Source organism: Podarcis vaucheri, assembly GCF_965113315.1.
Source record: "Podarcis vaucheri genome assembly, chromosome: 8".
NCBI classification, from domain to species: Eukaryota; Metazoa; Chordata; class Lepidosauria; order Squamata; family Lacertidae; genus Podarcis; species Podarcis vaucheri.
The window spans coordinates 66,240,982-66,260,975 of record NC_138766.1 but is presented as its reverse complement, the minus strand read 5'-3'; the positions used below and the strand labels follow the sequence as shown (position 1 = coordinate 66,260,975).

The following is a 19,994-nucleotide window of genomic DNA, read 5'->3' as shown; positions in this document are numbered from 1 at the left end:
CAAGTTTTTTAATATCACAAGCAGCAAAGGCAATTATGTAGCACTCAGGGCTGCTGCCAAGTCTAGCCTGCACCAGAAGGCAAAGGCATCTTTCCAGCTTTTGCAATCCTAGCTGAGATTTTATACACTAAATAAACCTTTTCCTTTACACTGATAAAATTCGCTTTGTTTCAGAAACAGCTTGGAGGCTGGAAGATTGTGGAAAGAAAAAATTGTTCTGGAAGTAAATCATTTTTTTTATCTATGATGAATAGACATTATTCAGTTTTCCCTTCTCTGTACAGATAGGGCAATGTGATGTTTTGAATCAATTACCGCGCAAATATACACTGTACAAATATATACCATCACAGCTGCCCCCCCTACAGGCAGCACACCATGCCCCTACAGGCGGTGCACCACACCCCCGGAACGCACGCCAGCCCCTCCCCCGCCTGGTCTCCACCCCACCCCCAGTGCCGGAGCATGAAGCTCCGCCACTGATTCCAGACCCTCTTCCCTGGTCATAAGGATGCTCAGGGTAGCCTGTACAAGGTCAGTTTCCTAAAGAAGGGTGGGAGAGAGGGCTGCACAAAACATAGCACCTTTGCAACAATCTGTGTATCAAAATATACAGCTGAATAGGTATGTAAGTAGGGTTATATATCAACATCAAGCCAAGTTCTCATTTGCCACCCAGCCTCCCAGCACAGAGAGCCCAACCTGGCTTCCCAAACCTCTCAACAACCACTGATTTCAGAGATAATAAACCTTTAGAAGTCCTCACCCTTTTGCATATAGAAGTGAATTCCAAAAGATTGTGTTTATCATGTATATATCTCATGAGGTGGCTGACACTGGATGCCAGTGTCAGATTCACTGAAGGAAGGCAGCTGCTGCCATCACAACTGTGCTGCTACTACAGCATGTGACTTCCCCTCCGTGCCAGTGAGATCCTCAGCTTTTTAATGACAGGCACCCCCTGGTTTGTGCGGGGGTTGCGTTCCAGGTCATCGTGCACTTCTGTGAAATCGTGCGTAATTGAAGCAACTCACAAAAGCCTGCAAACACCTCACCCGACCGTCTGCCCCATTCTTTTAGTGGTGCCTTTATGATGTTTCCAGATCACTTCCAGTTACAGCACCATGCGCACATGTGCAATTGCACCCATATTGGTCGTGCCTAAAACAGGGGTTGCTTGTATGTACCAGAAAGTAACACGATGCACTTGCAGCTGTCCCTGGGAAAAAGCCATAGCCCAACAGCAGAGTGCATGCTATGCATTCAGAGGTTCCAGGATCCAGCCAATTGAAAGGATCCCATGCGCACAGGTGGAAGGACCTGAGACCTTTGAGGGCCACAGCCACTCGGGGTGCTGAGCTAGAAGGAGCAAAAGATATGACTCGGTTCCTTCAGACAGTTCCCTCTGACTCCAGTGTCAGACTTGAACTTTGTAGCCCATCACAACCTCTTTGCTTTCTCTCACAGAACTCAATGGGTCCCATTCTTCCACCTTTAATGCTATAACCCTTAAAGCACTTTTATGCATCCACCTTCCTATGGAACATTTGAGCACATAACTCCACGCAAGATTACAACTTTACAACAGCATTGACTACACCAGCTCCAGGTGTGTTTTTTTTGAAGCCATTTTCTGCTGCCCATATGAGAGAGGTTTCATTCTTATCCAATGCTGCTGGAACGGTTAACAACATAAATCAATGCCACTAGGAAGTGTTCAGATTAATGACATGTAAAGGCTGCAGCTGAAATTCGGCCTCTTTACAAATTCCTGCAGAAACGTAGGTTTGTTTTCAAGCATCCATCTCTTAAGTGCACTGCATAGAGCTTAATAAACCACTTTTGAGTGGATTTGGATGAAGTTCATAGTAAGGTCCCATTTCTAAGAGCTTTACAAATGACATGTAAAGGCTGTAATTGTGCTACAGACATGAGAATTATAGGTTATTGAGTATGGTTCAGCATGATTATCAGCAACCTTTTTTGTTCATTGGCCTCCAGAACTATCCAACAATGGATGAACATTTATTAGACCTCTAAAGTTCCAAATAGAAGCCAGATGTTAACATGTATTTTATTTTTATTTGGATTACAGTTATCCTAGGCACTATAACCAAAACACTGGCCAGTAATAGCTCCTCACAGTGGCCAATATGTGCAAAGTATATATATTGTGATCAGAACTGTTCTGAAAAGCGACACATCCTGAAAATCTAGAACATTCAGTGTTTAATCAGCTTCCTAAAGGTCTAGATTCCCTCTCTTCCCTATTTCTTTCTTTTCCATCTCCAGCCAGCCACGTGGCACGAAGTATCTGAGGAGAGAAGCCAGTTTGTTCTTAAAATCAAAAGTGCAGTGATTACACTTCTACAAAGCCATATATTCAATCAGGTATAGAAATTCAGCATACTAAAATCACATACTAAAATGTGATTGGTCGTGATAGGGAACATGAACACACACACATAGATAAAGGTAAAGGACTCTTGGATGTACATCCAAAGGAATTTAGCATATTTTGGATCCCTGGGAAACTTAACAAACCTGCTTCACCTGGAACTGGGTGTGGAGAGTGCAGCTGAATGAAGCACATCTGTGGGAATCTTGAGGAAGTATCAGCCACCTTGGGCCTGCCCATAAAAAGCAAGTCTAGAGAGAGAGACTAGGGTGATGTCTGCTGTTTCCAGGAACTCTTCTCATTGTGAGACCTTTGTGGGTGAACTGAGAGTTTGTTTGGACCCTGGGTGAGAACCCAGAGGCTGAAAGGGAGGGTGTGTCAGTGTCCTGAACCCCTGGCCTACCTGGTGGCAAGTCAGGATGTCAAGTCCCCAGTCCATGGTCAGTCCACATGTCCAAAGTCCAAACTGAAGCACAGTCCCACAGAGATCCTGGAGGATCCAAGCTGAGGTCCACCAACATGGGCAGTGGAGGAGATACAACACCTCAGCTGTGCTTCCCTTTTATACTTTGCCTGTTGGCTGCAGCATCTGGGCTTGACAAGGCATGGAACTACAACTCCCATCATCCATGACCACTGGTCCTGTTAGCTTGGGGTGATGGGAGTTGTAGCCCCAAAACATCTGGAAGGCTGAGTTTACCTATACCTGTCCTAGAACACCCTGCCTGCTGCTCCCTATGCCTCAGAGCCGTGTTTGTGAAGACGGTTCCTCTGGCTCTGGTGATGGGTTGTGCTGCTCCAGTTCCTGTGCACTAACCCTGTGCACTGACTCTGCAATAATCCCTTGTCATCCTCTGTCACCCTATGAATACTTCCTACACCAACCTCTCCTTCCCCATTCCCAGCTTACCTCAGTGTGTCCCAGTCCTGGTGTGATGGCCTGGGATTCCGATTCGGAGGATGAAACAGAGGAATCCCAGCCTGCACAGGAGTCCCCGCCTCCAGGGCCGGCTGAACTGGGGCAAGGCCTAGATGCTGAGGAGCCTGGACCTGTGGCAGTGCATCAGGAGCTGGCCCCAGGTGAAGCCCTTCTGGCCCCAGAGGGGCTTGATGACTCAGTGGCCACAGGTGAGCCTCCTCCAGGGCCCAGTAACCCTTCGGCCTCTCCTGATCTGCAGAGGCTTAGGGCAGAGAGGCGAAGGGAACTGGTTGCCCCCAGGAGGAGTGCTCGCCTTAAGGCCAGAGGAGGCGGGGCTCCTGGGGGTCGGGAACGCCCCTGACCTTGGAAGAGGATAAAAGCCCAGTCAGGCCGGCCCCAGGTTGCGGGAGCAACGTCGTTGTTGGCTACGGACCTTCCTGTGTTCTTGATCCCTGCTCGGCTTCCTGTTCCTGACTATCCAGTACTCCTGTTCCCTGCTCGGCCTCCTGTTCCCGACCACCTGGCGTTCCTGTTACCTGCTCAGCCTTCTGTTCCAGCGTTCCTGTTCCCCGCCCGGCTCTCTGCATCGGACCTCGCCCCTCTTCGTGTGGACTCTGCTACACTCACGGTACCTTACCCCCGGGACCAGCACACCTGGCTACACCCCTCACCAGAATCCTCTTCCTCCTCTCTGCTGTCCTGCCAGTTCATGACAGTCAGAAGGAAAATGAACTGATACTGATTTTGATATATTAGTAATTTTGTATTTATTTAACATTTTCACGTGTAACTCTGTATTTTTTGTAATATTTTTAGTTTTCTGTTGTTGCTTCAGTTTTTTGTACACCACTTAGAGATATTTTTAATATATTAACTGGTATTGGAATGAAATAATCAAATCAATAACTTGGGGAAAGGCTGTGGTTCAGTGCTAGACCCAACATCTGTCGCTAGGGCTATGAGAGACCCCTGCCTGGATCCTGGACAACCGCTGCTTGTCTTCCATCCAATTTGAAACCTTGCTTGAGCCTGCTTAGCCCGGCTATTGTGCTAGCAGTTTTATTACTGCACCACCAGGGGCAGCTGACAATACTGAGTTAGATGGACTGATGTTCTGACTTGGTAGAGTCAAACCTCGGTTGTCAAACGTAATCCCATGCAGCCTCTGAAATGTTCGACAACTGAAATGCAGCTTCCGATTGGCTGCAAGAGCTTCCTGCACTCAAGCGGAAGCCGCGTTGGACATTCGGCTTCAAAAAACATTCGAAAACTGGAGCATTAGCTTCCAGGTTTTCAGATTTCCGGAGCCGAAACGTTCCAAAACAGAGCCATTGGGGAACCAAGGTATAACTGTATAAGCTAGTATGTTTCTGAGCACAATTCAAAGTGTTGGTGCTGACCTTTAAAGCCCTTAACGGCCTCGGTCCAGTATATCTGAAAGAGCGTCTCCACCCCCATCGTTCTGCCCGGATGCTGAGGTCCAGCGCCGAGGGCCTTCTGGTGGTTCCCTTACTGCGAGAGGCCAGGGAACTAGGCAGAGGGCCTTCTTGGTAGTGGCGCCCGCCCTGTGGAACACCCTCCCACCAGATGTCAAAGAGAACAACAACTACCAGACTTTTAGAAGACATCTGAAGGCAGCCCTGTTTAGGGAAGCTTTTAGTGTTTGATGCATCACTGTATTTTAATATTTTGTTGGAAGCTGCCCAATTTATTTATTTTCTGATAAATAGTTGTTCATTCATGAACCAAGTGTATGATTTAGCAGTCAGAATTCAGAGCGGCAGAATTCAGAGAAGTGCAAATTTCAAAGGATGACTGTGCTTCAGTTTCAGTAGGTTTGCCTTTAAATGTGAACTGAACAGAATATCCCATTCCCACTCCTACTGACTTCAGCACTTGAAACAAAAAAACACTGCAGGCCCACTCTGGGAGGAAAGGGTAGGCTGCATGAGATGCAAAGTGCTGTCCTTCAACATCTCCCAGCTGTTCTCCAACTCCCCATATTTGCTGCCTGAGGTGGCAGCCTTGCTTAGCCTAATGCTATCACTTGCTCCATCTGTGGAAATGGTCTTAATAATGGACATAAAGATGGTGAATTGATAAGAACTCTTCAGCCCCACTTCTCCACAGTCCCTTTCATCACCGAGGCCGTTGCTCATAGTTGTGAATGGGGCATGCAGCAGCAGACCAGCTTCTCTGTTTGGGGACTGAGGGTGTGAGGTGAATCTGGTGGGAAGGAGTGGCGATTCCATCACTCGCCTCCTCCTGTGCCTGTCAGACTTGAAGAGCTTTTAGCTAGTAGTAAATATTGGTCAGAGCCAGCATCGCTAAGAAGCTAATTGGATACAGACCATCCGCCTTTCTTCCTGCAACATTAATCTTCTTACTTAACAGCAGGTCATGATGTTCAATTAACTGAAGTGCTTTTAGTGTGTTCACTAGATGAGAAATATAACTAAATAGCTATTGTACATAAAAGACAACCAATAGTGAGGCAGGTTAATCACCTCTACAAAGAGATTGGCTGGAAAGTATGAGCGAAGAGGTGAGGGAGTAAGAAGTTCCATTTGTATGAGTCTATCAGGTTCATCATGACCTGATTACTGTTTATGAAATGGTAACTTAGAGGGTTTTTCAAAACATTTATTTCATTAGTCATAGCCTAAACCAATATAACATTCATTAGTCACAGATGTCAGCAGTTATTAACAAGTTCCCGAAGGCATTTCCCCGTTAATATCTATTACGTTTATTTTTCATGCATTTTAATTTTACATTATGCATTCTACATTTAAAAAAACAGCACAAAGTATTATAATGGAAGAAAGCTGGAACTTCGGTGGCAACAGAGAGGTGTTTCTTAATAACTTCATTTAAGCCCACTGAAATTCTGCACAGAGAGGTGCCTCTTTTGCAACATGGTTGAATTCTTTTATGCTGCAGAGGTAATATTACATAAAAATCAAGACAATATGTTGCAAGGTAAAGTGATTACATGAGTTCTTCATAAAAAGAATACATTACATTTATATTATATGTAGTTTCCATATTAGAAAACAAGATATGAGGAATTTTGCAACATAATTAGATCTTCTGTATGAACTTTATGTAACAACTCCCTGCCGTGTTTCAGCAAGAGAACAGAAATTTAAACAAATGCACAATCTGTTTTCATTGCTTATAATTCTTCTTCTTTATTGTTGGAAAATCTAAAATTATCCTATGATCCTATGACATGAGAATTCAGAAAGAAGAACACTGCAGATCAGATTATATATTTAATCTAATCAAAATTAGATTTAATCTAATCTAAAATTTGATTTAATCTAATCAAAATTAACCTGGAGAAGAGGAGGTTAAGGGGTGATATGATAGCCATGTTCAAATATATAAAAGGATGTCACATAGAGGAGGGAGAAAGGTTGTTTTCTGCTGCTCCAGAGAAGCGGACACGGAGCAATGGATCCAAACTACAAGAAAGAAGATTCCACCTAAACATTAAGAAGAACTTCCTGACAGTAAGAGCTGTTTGACAGTGGAATTTGCTGCCAAGGAGTGTGGTGGAGTCTCCTACTTTGGAGGTCTTTAAGCAGAGGCTTGACAACCATATGTCAGGAGTGCTCTGATGGTGTTTCCGAATTGGCAGGGGGTTGGACTCGATGGCCCTTGTGGTCTCTTCCAACTCTATGATTCTATGATTATATTCTATGAAATGCTAACTACTATGGGCTGCAATGTTCCATATGTTCCATAAGACCGATGTGAAATGGCTGTGCAGCTCACGGAGGGAATTCCCTGCTATTTTGAAGGAAGCAAGAAGGAACAGTAATCAATACTGAAAACAAGAAAAAAGAAAGAAAAGAAATATATCCTGCTAAACAAGGAATCCATGTTCCTGGAAAGGTATTTATCTAAAAGTCTCTTTCACTCATCCGGTTATTTCTTTTCCAGCCATAGCAGCTCTAATATATAGAGAGATGAAATCTTATAAAGAACTGTCATAATACTCAATCAGTCCTGTCTGTCTAACCCACCACTGCTTTCTCTGACCAGGAAAGAGAGGTCTCTCCACTGCATGGCTAGTGTTTGGGGGGAAGCACTGAGGAGTCACCTTCCTGACACTGCAGCCCACCTGGATGACACTGGGGTGGGGCGGGGCATTGGCAACCTCAGGGCTATGTGGGTGCACATGCAGCAAAACACTGGAGTTGGTCCACTAGTGCATCTGTGCAGCCTCAACCCTGCTTCTGCTCTACTCTGCACCAGTGCTATTCAGGTAAGGGCTTCTCCACACTTCCACTTGTCAAATAATTGTAGAGTTGGATCCCTAAGGATCATCCAGTCCAACTCCCTGCAATGCAGAAATATGGAGCTGCCCCATGTGGGGAATGAACCTGCACCCTTGGGGTTATCAGCACCATGCTCTGCAAACTCTTGACATGCCTCTCTGCTAAAGCCAGGCTTGCGTGCCAAAAGGCTTAATGGCGATGACTTGTCTCAGTTGGGGGCATTAATGGAGGGATTATGGCCCCATGCCTAGAAAGCATGGGTCCTAGCAGTTTTCCCTTTGCCCCACTCCTTTCCCATGGAAAACCCACTTTGTAGTGCTAAATCGGAGCAAACATCAGTCAGGAGCAAACCTGAATTGCCGTTTGCTCTGATTGACTGCCAAAGAGCAGTTTTCCATGGGGGAAAGCAGAAATCTAGATTATCAGGTTATCTGTTATGCCTCACCATATTCACACTGAAGTATTTATTTTCCCCTCTTTAATCTGAAATACTGAAGCCATAAATCTGCAATGGGAATGTTTCTCCCCCACCCTTGTTTTGAGATTAATATGTCAGGATCACAATAAGGAAGAATTAAATCTTGAGCACCCAGCTGAAGGCCAGCTTATTGGTCAATCGACCTTTCCATTTTCCATGTAGCCTCTTAAGGCCCTCTTAAGACTGAGACTTTGCCTGAAATGGAAATTTGCAGTAGTTATACCCCAGCCAGTAGACACAAAAAATAATTGGCCAATCTATTCATTTGCTGATATTTGAAATCTGACGTCTCAAAGCACATTTTAAGCATTAAATTACCAGTAATTTCATGCTGCAATCTAGAAAGGAAGAAATGGCAAGGAAACCAATCACAAGAACAGCCTGTCTTTGCAAGAGGTTACTATGTATTAAGCAGAGTTAAGCCCTGATTAAACATCTAATTGGCTTGAATACTAATGGTAAAGCAAGCCAACTGCCTTTAGCTCTTAGCTGTAGGAGACCAGAGGTTTCAGAACTACTTTGTGGGCAAAAATGTTTAGTTCACTGAAAGCAAAATTCACCAAAGTGCTTCCAAGTCCAGCAGAGAAAAACATACAAGATGTTCCAGACCCTCCGAAACCATCACCTCAGCCACCACCTCAACAGGTAGGTCTTCATAACTGATCCTATTTACTGAAATGATCTCTGTGTCTGAATATTATTGACTTGACTGAATGCAGGAACAGCTAACTTTTTAAAAAATGCTTATTTATACTAAAACATAGGAGCTTCTGCTCAGTGATAGCCAAGGTTTGATCTGATTTTTATTTTGTGTTTTTTTCTTCACGTAACTTTATAGGATTTGCCATATGACATTTTTCAGAGCAATTTAAAAGCCACAAAAGACCCCAAAGTGGCCTTCAACCCAAATATTGCAAGCAGCTGCAACCCTTACTTTGAAGTAAAGATACAACTAACCTGGAGGTGGTATGATGACCTGACCAGGGTTATGCCAGTTATAATGCGGGATGAGGGGAATTTAAAGCACAGCATGAGTGAGGCAGAGGAAGATGTTGGAATCTTCCAACCCCAACCCACATTTTTCTCCCCAGCCATTTCTCTTCCTTAACTGGCTACTTCCTATCACAGAACCCAATGAACCGAGGGAATGCTGGGGAGAAGCAATAGAGAAGCGCACTGTGAGGATCTGTCACAAATTGCTTGGGTAGAGCAGGTTTTGCTGTGACTTTCCTTTTCAAGGAGTCTCAATTCAGAACACAGACCGTATTTTCCTGGCTAGTCCCTTCCATTATTTTCAGGGAGGCAGAAGCAGCCGTGAGAGAAGTTTCCCCAACCCCACTGGACTAGGATTTGGAAGGACCTGCTCAGCCCCAGGACATCTTGGGAAAGGGCCGCTTCAGAGCCCTTGGACCTGTCACTCCCCAAACACTGGAGCCTTGGAGAAGAGGCTGTTGAGACACACCAACTGGGAAGCAGCAATTGTACTTCAAGGGCAGATGAAGTTAGGAGTGCCTGGTCCTTTATCTGCTAGAGAAACTCAATAAACCATTCTTGGCTTGTTCGGTCAACATTTGGAGCTGGATTTGAATTTATTCCTTCCTGGAGATTATGGCTCCCCAAACCTTTAACGTGTCCCTTCTTCAGGAGGGCCTTCTAATTTATTGATAAGGCAACTAAATACAAATTGTAGGGTGTGTGTGTGTGTGTGTGTGTGTGTGTGAAACACATAAGGATGTTGTGTCTCATTTATCTGTAAGACTCTCAAAGTTCAATTGAGCTGACTCTTATTGTATTTTATCTGAGCTTAATGGAGATCGTATGGGCAACTTCCATTTTGTCTTTTCTGTAAACTGACATAATTTGCCTCTATTCTTACCAAGTCAAAACTTTATGCCTTTAAGAGGTGTATAAAGGAGAATATTCAGCCTGGTGAGACTTCTCTCAAAATATTATGGCTGTCACTGTAACCGTAGCACCTGGCAAACTCCTTCCTGCATTGCATGCAACTATTAGAATGCTTCCAAATATTACTATAGTGCTGCTTAAAAGAAAAGGTTCTACCTGGGTGGGTTTCCAGGGATTACAATAACTTCTGGACCTGCTTTCTCCATGAGTCAGCCAAGTTGCTAGGCAACCACTGAAACCAGCACAACATCCCCTTGCTTGCTGTCAGTCGCCGCATGGGTCTTTACCACTCGTGACCCAAGTGAGATGCTAAATCCAGATATTACCATAACCACGTGGTGCTGAAAGAATGGAGGCTATTACTGGCAGCAACACACTGGTGTGCTTCTGTCAGAAGTACAAAAGGCTTCACTAGGCCTGATCCTGGCAGCAGAATTTGATGCATCTCTATGTTTACATTTTAAAAGTTTATGTGGAGGCCTTCTTTCCGATTGTTTTAAATTAAATTAATTAATAATTGGTCTAGTATAAAAAGATCATTCTAGCTGATGTTACTTAAGACAAACTTAATGTCAAATCACTTAATGTCCTTTAAATAATAACTCACGACAGTAAGTAATTGTTTGGGTTTGCTGTAAATCTGCATAAACACACAACTTTGCAGATAAAAGCAGCAATAAAGCAGTTTGATTAACCATATCACCAGGATTCGGCTAAGTAAAAACATTTTTTTAAAAAAACAAAACAAAAACCCACATACAAATTATTTGCAGTTAGCTCTGAGCCATTCATCTTAATTGCTTCTTTGTGAACAAAGGGAACTCTCCTTCTGTTGGATGAAGTGATTTAATTAAGACTGTGATCCTGAGTGCACTTTATGAGTAGGGTAATTTCCACAGAAAACAATGGTACTTACTTCCAAACAAATGTGCTTATGAGCAGAATGTAAATATATGTGAAAGCCTGCGACTTATGAAGGGACCTTGGTTACCTCTTACAAATAAGCCGTACCCAGTATGCTTACATGATGAGTGAAATACATGATGAGGCATGCACATTTTTCTTTATTTATTTTATAAACCACCCTATAAGTGAAATTCTCTGGGCAGCTTACAAGGATGTAAACAAACAAAATGTCAATAAAAAACCCACAGTACAATCCACTCAACACCATTATAAAAAACACAAGTTGCTTAAAGACAGAGGAAAGAGGAAAATAAGCTTTGCAGAAGTAAATCAATTTAAAATGGAAGATGTATGAATAAAGTCCACTGAGTCCAATGATATAAAATCATAACTTCATTGAGAGGCTTGGAGAAATTTAAACAAACACACACCTGTACTTTCCTAGTACCAGAAATATATTAAAGAAGGGAGGGTTTTGGGGAGGGTACTCCACAGCTGTGGGGCTACTACACTATACATTTAAAACAATACCATACCACTTTAAGCAGGCATGGCTTCCCCCAAAGAAATCTGGTAACCACAGCTTCTTAAGGGTGCAATTCCTAGAGTGGCCTCAGTCAGCCTCATGGATGGGCCAGCCCTGTGTACACATGTTAGGGTGCATGATATGTCCTTGTGGATTTGAATAGCTTAACTACTGTATAAACAAACATTCTGCCCTTATTGAACATTACACATGAATAACTGTACAAGTGTACAGCTCAGCTATTGTGTTCACAGGTTACACAGACTGTACACTTGTTGAATTTAACATGTGAACACTCCTTGCATGAGGCGGTGCGAGGCAATGTGTCTGTTGGCTGACGGTTGGACAGATCTTGAAGGATTCCTGATTGTGGAGAGGCTTATTAAGCATGTTCAGCAAGACCCCATGCCTTCGACATGGTTAAGACATTTATAATGTATGAAGGAAGATAAAGTCACTGTAAAAATTACGTTAGAAATCAAAGAAATGGGGCCCAGTGCTCTCCTTCCACTTGCTGCTCAAACATGGGCCTCATCTAGCCATCTGAGGTACACAAAGAGACATATTGTTTGAGGTTTGACAGATGCACTATAGCTGATTATCCAAACCCTAGGCCCACAGGATTATAATGTAATAAATAGCAGTACATCTGTTTTGCACCTGAAATAGGAGATACGGTATAATCAAGACCTCAGGGTAAGCTAGACCTAGTTTGTGTGGGAAGGTTTAGCTAGCAGGGTATTTTTTGTGATTTTATTCATACGCCTCGGTGTGTCCTAGTTTTAGCTCTCCCTTCATCTTTCCTCCACCTCAAAACATTTCACACTATACTTGTAGCTGCAGCCTTTCAAATTGCAACTGTCATTTATCCAGAATGAGTAGAACCGATGATATTCAGGTAATTTTCAGCTATTAAATTTGTCCTTATTTTTCAGATTCAGCCTTACTTTTGCTCTCCGAGTTGCCCTTTCTTGGGGTTGCAAGCTTCTTCTTTATTTATTTTTTACTGGTGTTGCTCCTGTGTCTTTCACATTAGGCAAGCATACAGACCCTTGTCATCTGTTATTTATAAGGCTTTTAGCCCTGAGTCTATCACTGAGTTTTCTTTCTGCAACAACTGTGTGTTGGATGTGGTTGTCTGCAGAGAATTCATACAAACAAGCACTGTAGAGTGAGGGGGATCCATCTGTGTTTTAGGTGTTCCGGTTTACCGGAGTCTAGGAGCTTGAAACACTAGGCCCTGGGGCAACTGAAGGGAGAAATTTCTGGTGGAAGTTTCTCATGCTTAAGGTGTGTTCTGTTTGCCCTAAATAATGTGTCTTTGTTACCATCCTTTGTTACCATGTGTAAAGAACACATCTTACTCATCCTGTACATGAGTAGGTGCTCACATGTTTGAATTTCTTTGCAGACAAGCACACCCAATACACAGTGCAATACACAATGCATGGATAGAATCAAGGCTGGTGGGGATGCAATGGTGGGACTGGGGCCAGCAGGTGTGTCCTCAGTCACTCGCTCCACATTTTGTCAATTGCATGGTTTTAAATGACTTAATAGACTTCAGGGGTGTATGGGATGTTAGGGGAGGGATAGTACTCTGGTGGGAGACATGTGGTGCTCCTTCTGGGAGGGTTTGTCCACCTTTGGTCCCCATCTTGCACTCAGCTCTCACCTGTGGCTCCTAGAAGCTGTCAGCATATAATAGTGGCCACACCCCAGGCAAGGGGTGACTGACCGATTAAACCAGGTGAGGTTAGCTGATGGGTCTCGAACCCTTGGTCAGTTAGGGACTTCTCCTGCATGTGAAGACTGGCACTGGCAGATTAAGCAGATGAGACCAGTAGTGGGTCCGATGTTCAAGAATCACAGAGTGCTTATCCAGCAGTTTGACTTTACCCCCAGAGGCATTATACTCCATTGTCTCTCGAGACAGGTGGATGCCAACAATAGGAGTGAAGCCTCGTCTATCACTGTTTCAAATTCCAGAGTTGTGGACCGAGATAGCAGTCTCTGATAGCATTGCACTCTGGGGTCCTTTCTTGAGTTCCATATTTCACTTATCCATTACTCTCTAGGAAGATAGAGGCTACATTTTTCACAGGTCAGACCTTTTGTCCCTCCAGCCCCAGATTATCTATTCCTCTGACTGGCAGTGGCTCTCCAGGGTTTTAGGCAGAAGCCTTTCACATCACCAGCTAGCTGGTCCTTTTAACTGGACATGCTACAGATTAAATTTAAGACTTCTGCAGGAAAAGACTGTGCTCTGCTGCTGAGCTCTGTCTCCTTCCCTAGAGCTGGCTTCTATGAATATGTAAATCAGATTCTTAAATCTGCCTTCCAGGCCTTGGTAGTTCTCCTTCCACCCAGGTTAAGCCACAGTAGATGAACCTTTGATCTGTTCCAGGAAGGCTTTTCTTAGGTTCTTAGTGACTGGTTCCAACACATCTGGGAGTAAGAAGATGGGCTTTCAGGTCCTAAGGTGTGATCTCCAGGCACGCTTGAACACTGATGTATCACTTTCCAGAAATTAAGGTCTGCAAATGGTGCACGCGATAATTTTCATTTTCATTTCCTGGAAAACTTGCAAGGCCATTTAAGTGAGTCACCTCTATTTGAACCAGAACAGGTTGCCACTACAATCAGAAATTCTGAGTGTGCTTCAGCATTGTATCCTTGAATAATAATAATAATAATAAATTTTATTTATATCCCGCCCTCCCCAGCCGAAGCCGGGCTCAGGGCGGCTAACAACAATAAAACAGTACAAAGGTACAACATAAACAACATTCTAAAATCATTCATTATAAAAATTAATTAATTCAAGCCACTAGCAACCATTGGGCCAGAGCTCTGCGAAGATTGCCGAGGGAGGGAGTCAGGCTGTGCCCTGGCCAAAGGCCTGGTGGAACAGCTCTGTCTTGCAGGCCCTGCGGAAGGATGTCAAGTCCCGCAGGGCCCTGGTCTCTTGTGACAGAGTGTTCCACCAGATCGGAGCCACAGCCGAAAAAGCCCTGGCTCTAGTTGAGGCCAGCCTAACTTCTCTGTGGCCTGGGACCTTCAAGATGTTTTTATTTGAAGACCGTAGGTTTCTCTGTGGGGCATACCAGGAGAGGCGGTCCCGTAGGTACGAGGGTCCTAGGCCATATAGGGCTTTAAAGGTTAAAACCAGCACCTTAAACCTGATCCTGTACTCCACCGGGAGCCAGTGCAGCTGGTATAGCACCGGGTGAATGTGATCTCGCAGCGAAGACCTCGTAAGGAGTCTCGCTGCAGCATTCTGCACCCGCTGGAGTTTCTGGGTCAGTCTCAAGGGCAGCCCCACGTAGAGCGAGTTACAATAATCCAGTCTGGAGGTGACCGTCGCGTGGATCACAGTGGCTAGGTCAGGGCGAGAGAGGTAAGGAGCCAACTGCTTAGCTTGGCGGAGATGGAAAAATGCCGCCTTTGTTATAGCTGCAATCTGCGCCTCCATGGAAAGGGAGGTGTCGAAGATTACACCCAAACTCTTAACGGACGGTGCTGGCACTAATTGCGCCCCCGCAAGAGATGGGAGTTGCCCCCCCAATCCCATATCGCCCCGTCCCAGCCACAGGACCTCTGTCTTCGAAGGATTTAGCTTCAACCGGCTCCCACGTAACCATCCAGCCACAGCTTCCAAACATCTGGTCAGTGTGTCTGGGGCCGAGTCAGGATGGCCATCCATCAACAGATAGAGTTGGGTGTCATCGGCATACTGATGACAACCCAGCCCAAAACTCCGAACAAGCTGGGCGAGGGGGCGCATAAAGATGTTGAAAAGCATCGGGGAGAGTATCGCGCCCTGAGGTACTCCACACACCAAGGAGTGGCGCGATGACAATTCCCCCCCAAGCGCCACCCTCTGTCCCCGACCAGAGAGAAACGAGCGCAGCCATTGAAGGACTGTGCCCTGGATCCCCACAACTTAGATACTTTCTAGTATCTAGAAACTTTACATACTTTCTAGTAACCGAGGGTACAGCTAAAGTATGTCTCTATGTACCTAAATGCAAGAAACATGTTGCAGACTGTATACACACTTTAAGTATTTCTTCTGCTCTCCCTAAAGGAGGAAGATAAGAAGGTAAAAGAAGAAAGTAAAAACACAAATGATGCTGTGAAAAAAGAGGCAGAAAGCACTGCAGAGCCAGACCCAAAGCAACAAGGTCAGTAATATCTAATCTACCGTATTTTTCACTCTATAACACGCACCTGACCATAACACGCACATAGTTTTTAGAGGAGGAAAACAAGAAAAAAAAATGAATGAAACAGTGGATGTATCATTTTTGTGCTTCATGCTGTAGCCACAGACATGTGATTTGATGGTGAGTTTGGGGTAGCCCAATGCAAAGATCCTGAGGATCCATGTGGATCCGTGCTTTGTAACCACGTTTTTGCACCATTGCAGCCCCAGGCAACAGTGGGTACATGATTTTTTTTGGTGCAGGCTGTAGCCATGGACATGCTATGTGATCTGATGGTGAATTTTGGGTGACCCAATGCAAAAATCCTGAGGATCCATGTGGATCCGTGCTTTGTAACCACGTTTTAAGTGGAGAGGGAAGGAAAAACACAGAAGGGACAAGGAGCACTAGAGGGGTGTGTGGAGAAGCAGCTGGCTAACAATGCAGGAGAGGGGTTTAACGGGAGGGAGGAAAGGAAGGCAAAAGTTTCCCCCCCCCACCCAAGCCAGCCCCCCCCCCTCTCTCCCACCTGCATGTTTTCCGGCTGCCTATGAGTCCCTAGAATGCTGGACGCAGCAGCAGCAGCACCGGAGCACAGAGAGGAGGAGGTGGTGGCTGTCTCGTCTGCACTCCTAGCTGACGGAACCTGAGCCGGGTGGGCTGGAGCCTGCGTGCAGTGTGACTAGGAAGGAATTAGAAGGAAGGACGCGATCCTTTCCTTTCCCCTCTGCTTGCCAGGAGGGCAGGGGATTTCCCTGTTCTTTGTTGCGTTTCAACAAACACAGCAACCGAAAACAGAAGAGGGTGGGCAGTAAGACCCTGAGGCAGAATGCAGGAAAGCAGCAGCCTCCTCTCTGCAGCCTTCCCTCCTCCGTGACGCGTGATCTGAGTTTTGCCTGATTTTTGCCTCTGCACTCGGGCCAGTCGGCTCCAGGGACCACACATTCGCTCAATAACATGCACAGACATTTCCCCTTACTTTTTAGGAGAAAAAATGTGTGTGTTATAGAGTGAAAAATACGGTAATCCATCTATCTAAAACAAACTATATAATGTATTGAGCAATAGCAAGGTGTCATTCATTACCTTTTTACATTCATAAGCATTCGGAAGTTGCCCTGCAAAAACTATTTGGCTGACATTAAAAGCAATTCTGCAATTCTGTCATTGATCTGGCCTCATCCACACAAACACCAGATGAGGCTGTAAACCAGTGTCTGGGTTGTTCCACTTCAGCTTTTATTCAGCTTCTAAAAGATAATGCTTTTGGTGGGCATAACACAAACTTTATCTTCCTTCATTGTTTACTGCCTTATTCAATGTGCGGCATGAAAACCTTTCTGGGTGCATTGCTACTGCCTGCTCCGGGATACTTTTTGCTCAAAGTGTTGAGCCCCAAGGATGGTGCCCAAAATGCTTTACAGTGGTGCCCCGCAAGACGAATGCCTCGCAAGACGGAAAACTCGCTAGACGAAAGAGTTTTCCGTTTTGGAGGTGCTTCACAAAATGAATCTCCTATGGGCTTGCTTCGCAAGACGACAATGTCTTGCGAGTTCCTGCTGTTTTTTCCCCTTCCCCCCTTTTTCTAAGCCGCTAAGCCACTTATCAGCTGATCCAATCAGCAGATAAGCCGCTAAAAGCAGCTAAAAGCAGCTAAAAGCCGCTAATAGCGCTAATAGCGCTAATCCGCTAATCCTTCAATGGGCTTGCTTCGCAAGACGAAAAAAACCGCTAGACGAAGAGAATCACAGAACGGATTCTTTTCGTCTTGCGAGGCACCACTGTATTTAGAACAAATCCAAACCATCATTAGGCATGAGAAAAGCCCACCAGAAATCTACCTCCAAGCCTGATTTTTAAAGCTCTGTGTAAGACCTGGACTGGAAGTACTCCAGTACACTCCAGTACAACTAGTACACACATAAAACATGGACTGGACTACCCAGCATTACTTTGAGCACCATGGCAGCCTGTCTATATTTCCAGGGGTAGACTTTGGTCTTTCAAATTTCAGTGGTACCCTGTGTGAGACCAAAATTTGTTGTCCCCCCCCCCACCTCTCGCCTTCCATTCTGCTCAACTCACTACATCACAGCTGCAACAACCAGTGGCACCCCCTAGGTTTGGCGCATAGTGTGGCAGAACTGGTTGTGCTGCCCTAAATCCACCTCTGCTGTTTTTTATGGATTCCCCCATCACATAAATTTTGTCCTGGACATCATAATGGTCCAGGGTCCTAGAGTGAACCACTGACACAGTTGCAGAGCGCCCCGCAGAAGCAGAGCGCCCCGCCCACCGGACAGACATCCGCAGCGTGGGGAGCCCTGCAGGAGTTCCACGCAGGGCTCCCCACGCTGCGGATAGCAGCCTGCCGCCCGGTGGGCGGGGCGCCCTGAAGCAGGGCACCCCTCGCACTGGGCAGACATCGGCCAGCCCCACAAGCTCAGGGGACAGCAGGGAGGCGCAGCGCCGCCGTCCTGCTGTTCCTCGACCTGGTTCGGTTTCCCTGACCTGGTTCGGTTTCCTTTATTTCCCCCCCAAAAAACTAGGTGCGTCCTATGGGACGGAGCGTCCTATGGGACAAAAAATACGGTAGTCCTGCATCCTGTTTTCATGGTGGCCAAATGGATACCTATGAGATGCCTGAAAGCAGAACCTGAGCACAACAGCACTCGGCACACCAGCAGTTCCAAGCAACTTCTAACAGTGGAGGCAGAACTCAGCCATCATGGCAAGCAGTCATTGATAGAGTCACCTTTTGGCTCAAGTTTAGAGCACTGCTTTAAAGGCTATAGGAACAGACTGGGCTTTTTTATTATTATTCTGGTTTGTTGGCAGCCTAAGAACAGGTGGTTAACCCAAAGGAAGGATCAGAGAGTAACCAACCATCAAGCAGAATCATTAACCATTGGTTGAGTCCAAATTTGCAGCGTTCTAGGCTCATCAAGAGGGACGTGGGTTGCGCTGTGGTCTAAACCACAGAGCCTAGGGCTTGCCGATCAGAAGGTTGGCAGTTTGAATGCCCGTGACAGGGTGAGCTCCCATTGTTCGGTCCCAGCTCCTACCCACCTAGCAGTTCGAAAGCACGTCAAGTGTAAATAGATAATTAGGTACCGCTCCAGCAGGAAGGTAAACAGCATTTCCGTGCACTGCTCTAGTTCACCAGAAGTGGCTTAGTCATGCTGGCCACATGACCTGGAAACTGTCAGTGGACAAATGCCGGCTCCCTCAGATTATAGAGCAAGATGAGCGCACAACCCCATAGTTGTCCACAACTCAACCTAATGGTCAGGGGTACCTTTACCTTTACCTAGGCTCCTCAATCCCCCCCCCATAACTTTGGACTCTCATTGAGACAGGCAGCTACCCTGGAACTCTGGAGATGCAAATAAGCTCCCTTTGGGCAAGCGGTGCTATGGCATCTCTGTGGCAGTCCACATGAAACAGCACACTTGAGACTAAGGTCCTTGCTTCAAGCTTCAACATACCTTACACCAGGAACACAGAGAAGGTAGATCTACTTCTGAGTGATCTGCAGGATATCACCAAGGAATTTTGACTCCCACTTGTTTAACAATAGCAAAATGGCAGCCCCCTGCCACCCTAGATTATGCTGCTGAAATGAAGGAAGTTTGGGGGTAACCAGAAGTGGATTTTTGTGTGGAAGGACTGTGAGCTCCATTCAGTACTGGTATTCAAAACAAATTCTCTAATTCTAAGTGTGGGTTTTCAGCACCAGGCTCCAGCTGATGAATTTTGGGGTTCTAGTAATAGCAATAGTAGCAATAGATTCTAAAAGTTTGAAGTCTGTCCAGTGATGACTTACAAAAATGCCTAATTACTGGGCCAGTTTCAGGGGCCCAAGGCACAGCCTCATCCAATTTAACTGTCTGCTAAGGACACTTTATAATTACACCCATTAAATTTCAGTTCACTCTTGACCTTAACAATTCTTTAGTGGCAGAAGTTTCATTCCCTCTGGGGTCCTATGAAACCAATAGTGCAGCAGTGCACTCCAATATAGGTTTTTAAAAAACTGGAGTAGACCCAAAGCTGAATTCCAATAGATCTTAATATTACTGAATGGTATTCATTTAAATGTTGGACTCCTTACACAGTGCATATGAGCTTTGGGAAGTAGCCGCACTCCAAACAAACATTTCTTTTTATTACACGCAGGCCAGCCTTGAAGCTATTATATGATTTTATGTTTGCTGTCTACCTGCAGTCAAAAGTGTCCGGGACTGGAATTCCCAATAGTACCATGACTTAAAAGAAACTCTGCATGGTTGCTCATTGCTTTAGTGACATGTGACACTAGACGCATTGTATTAGTCCCTTTTCCCTCAGAAAACTTTCATAAAA

The 19,994-nt window shown here is 45.2% G+C and overlaps 1 protein-coding gene across 1 annotated transcript in view; it reads left to right on the top strand.

The window, feature by feature from the left end:
* Positions 1-8,582: 8,582 nt before the first annotated feature.
* CNGB3 (cyclic nucleotide gated channel subunit beta 3) overlaps positions 8,583-19,994 on the top strand; it is a 67,054-nt gene continuing 55,642 nt past the window's right edge. The window contains exons 1-2 of the mRNA XM_082236142.1: positions 8,583-8,729; positions 15,512-15,608. Coding sequence (XP_082092268.1) covers positions 8,616-8,729; positions 15,512-15,608 — 211 coding nt within the window. The 5' untranslated portion in view covers positions 8,583-8,615. The remainder of the gene's footprint in view (positions 8,730-15,511; positions 15,609-19,994) is intronic.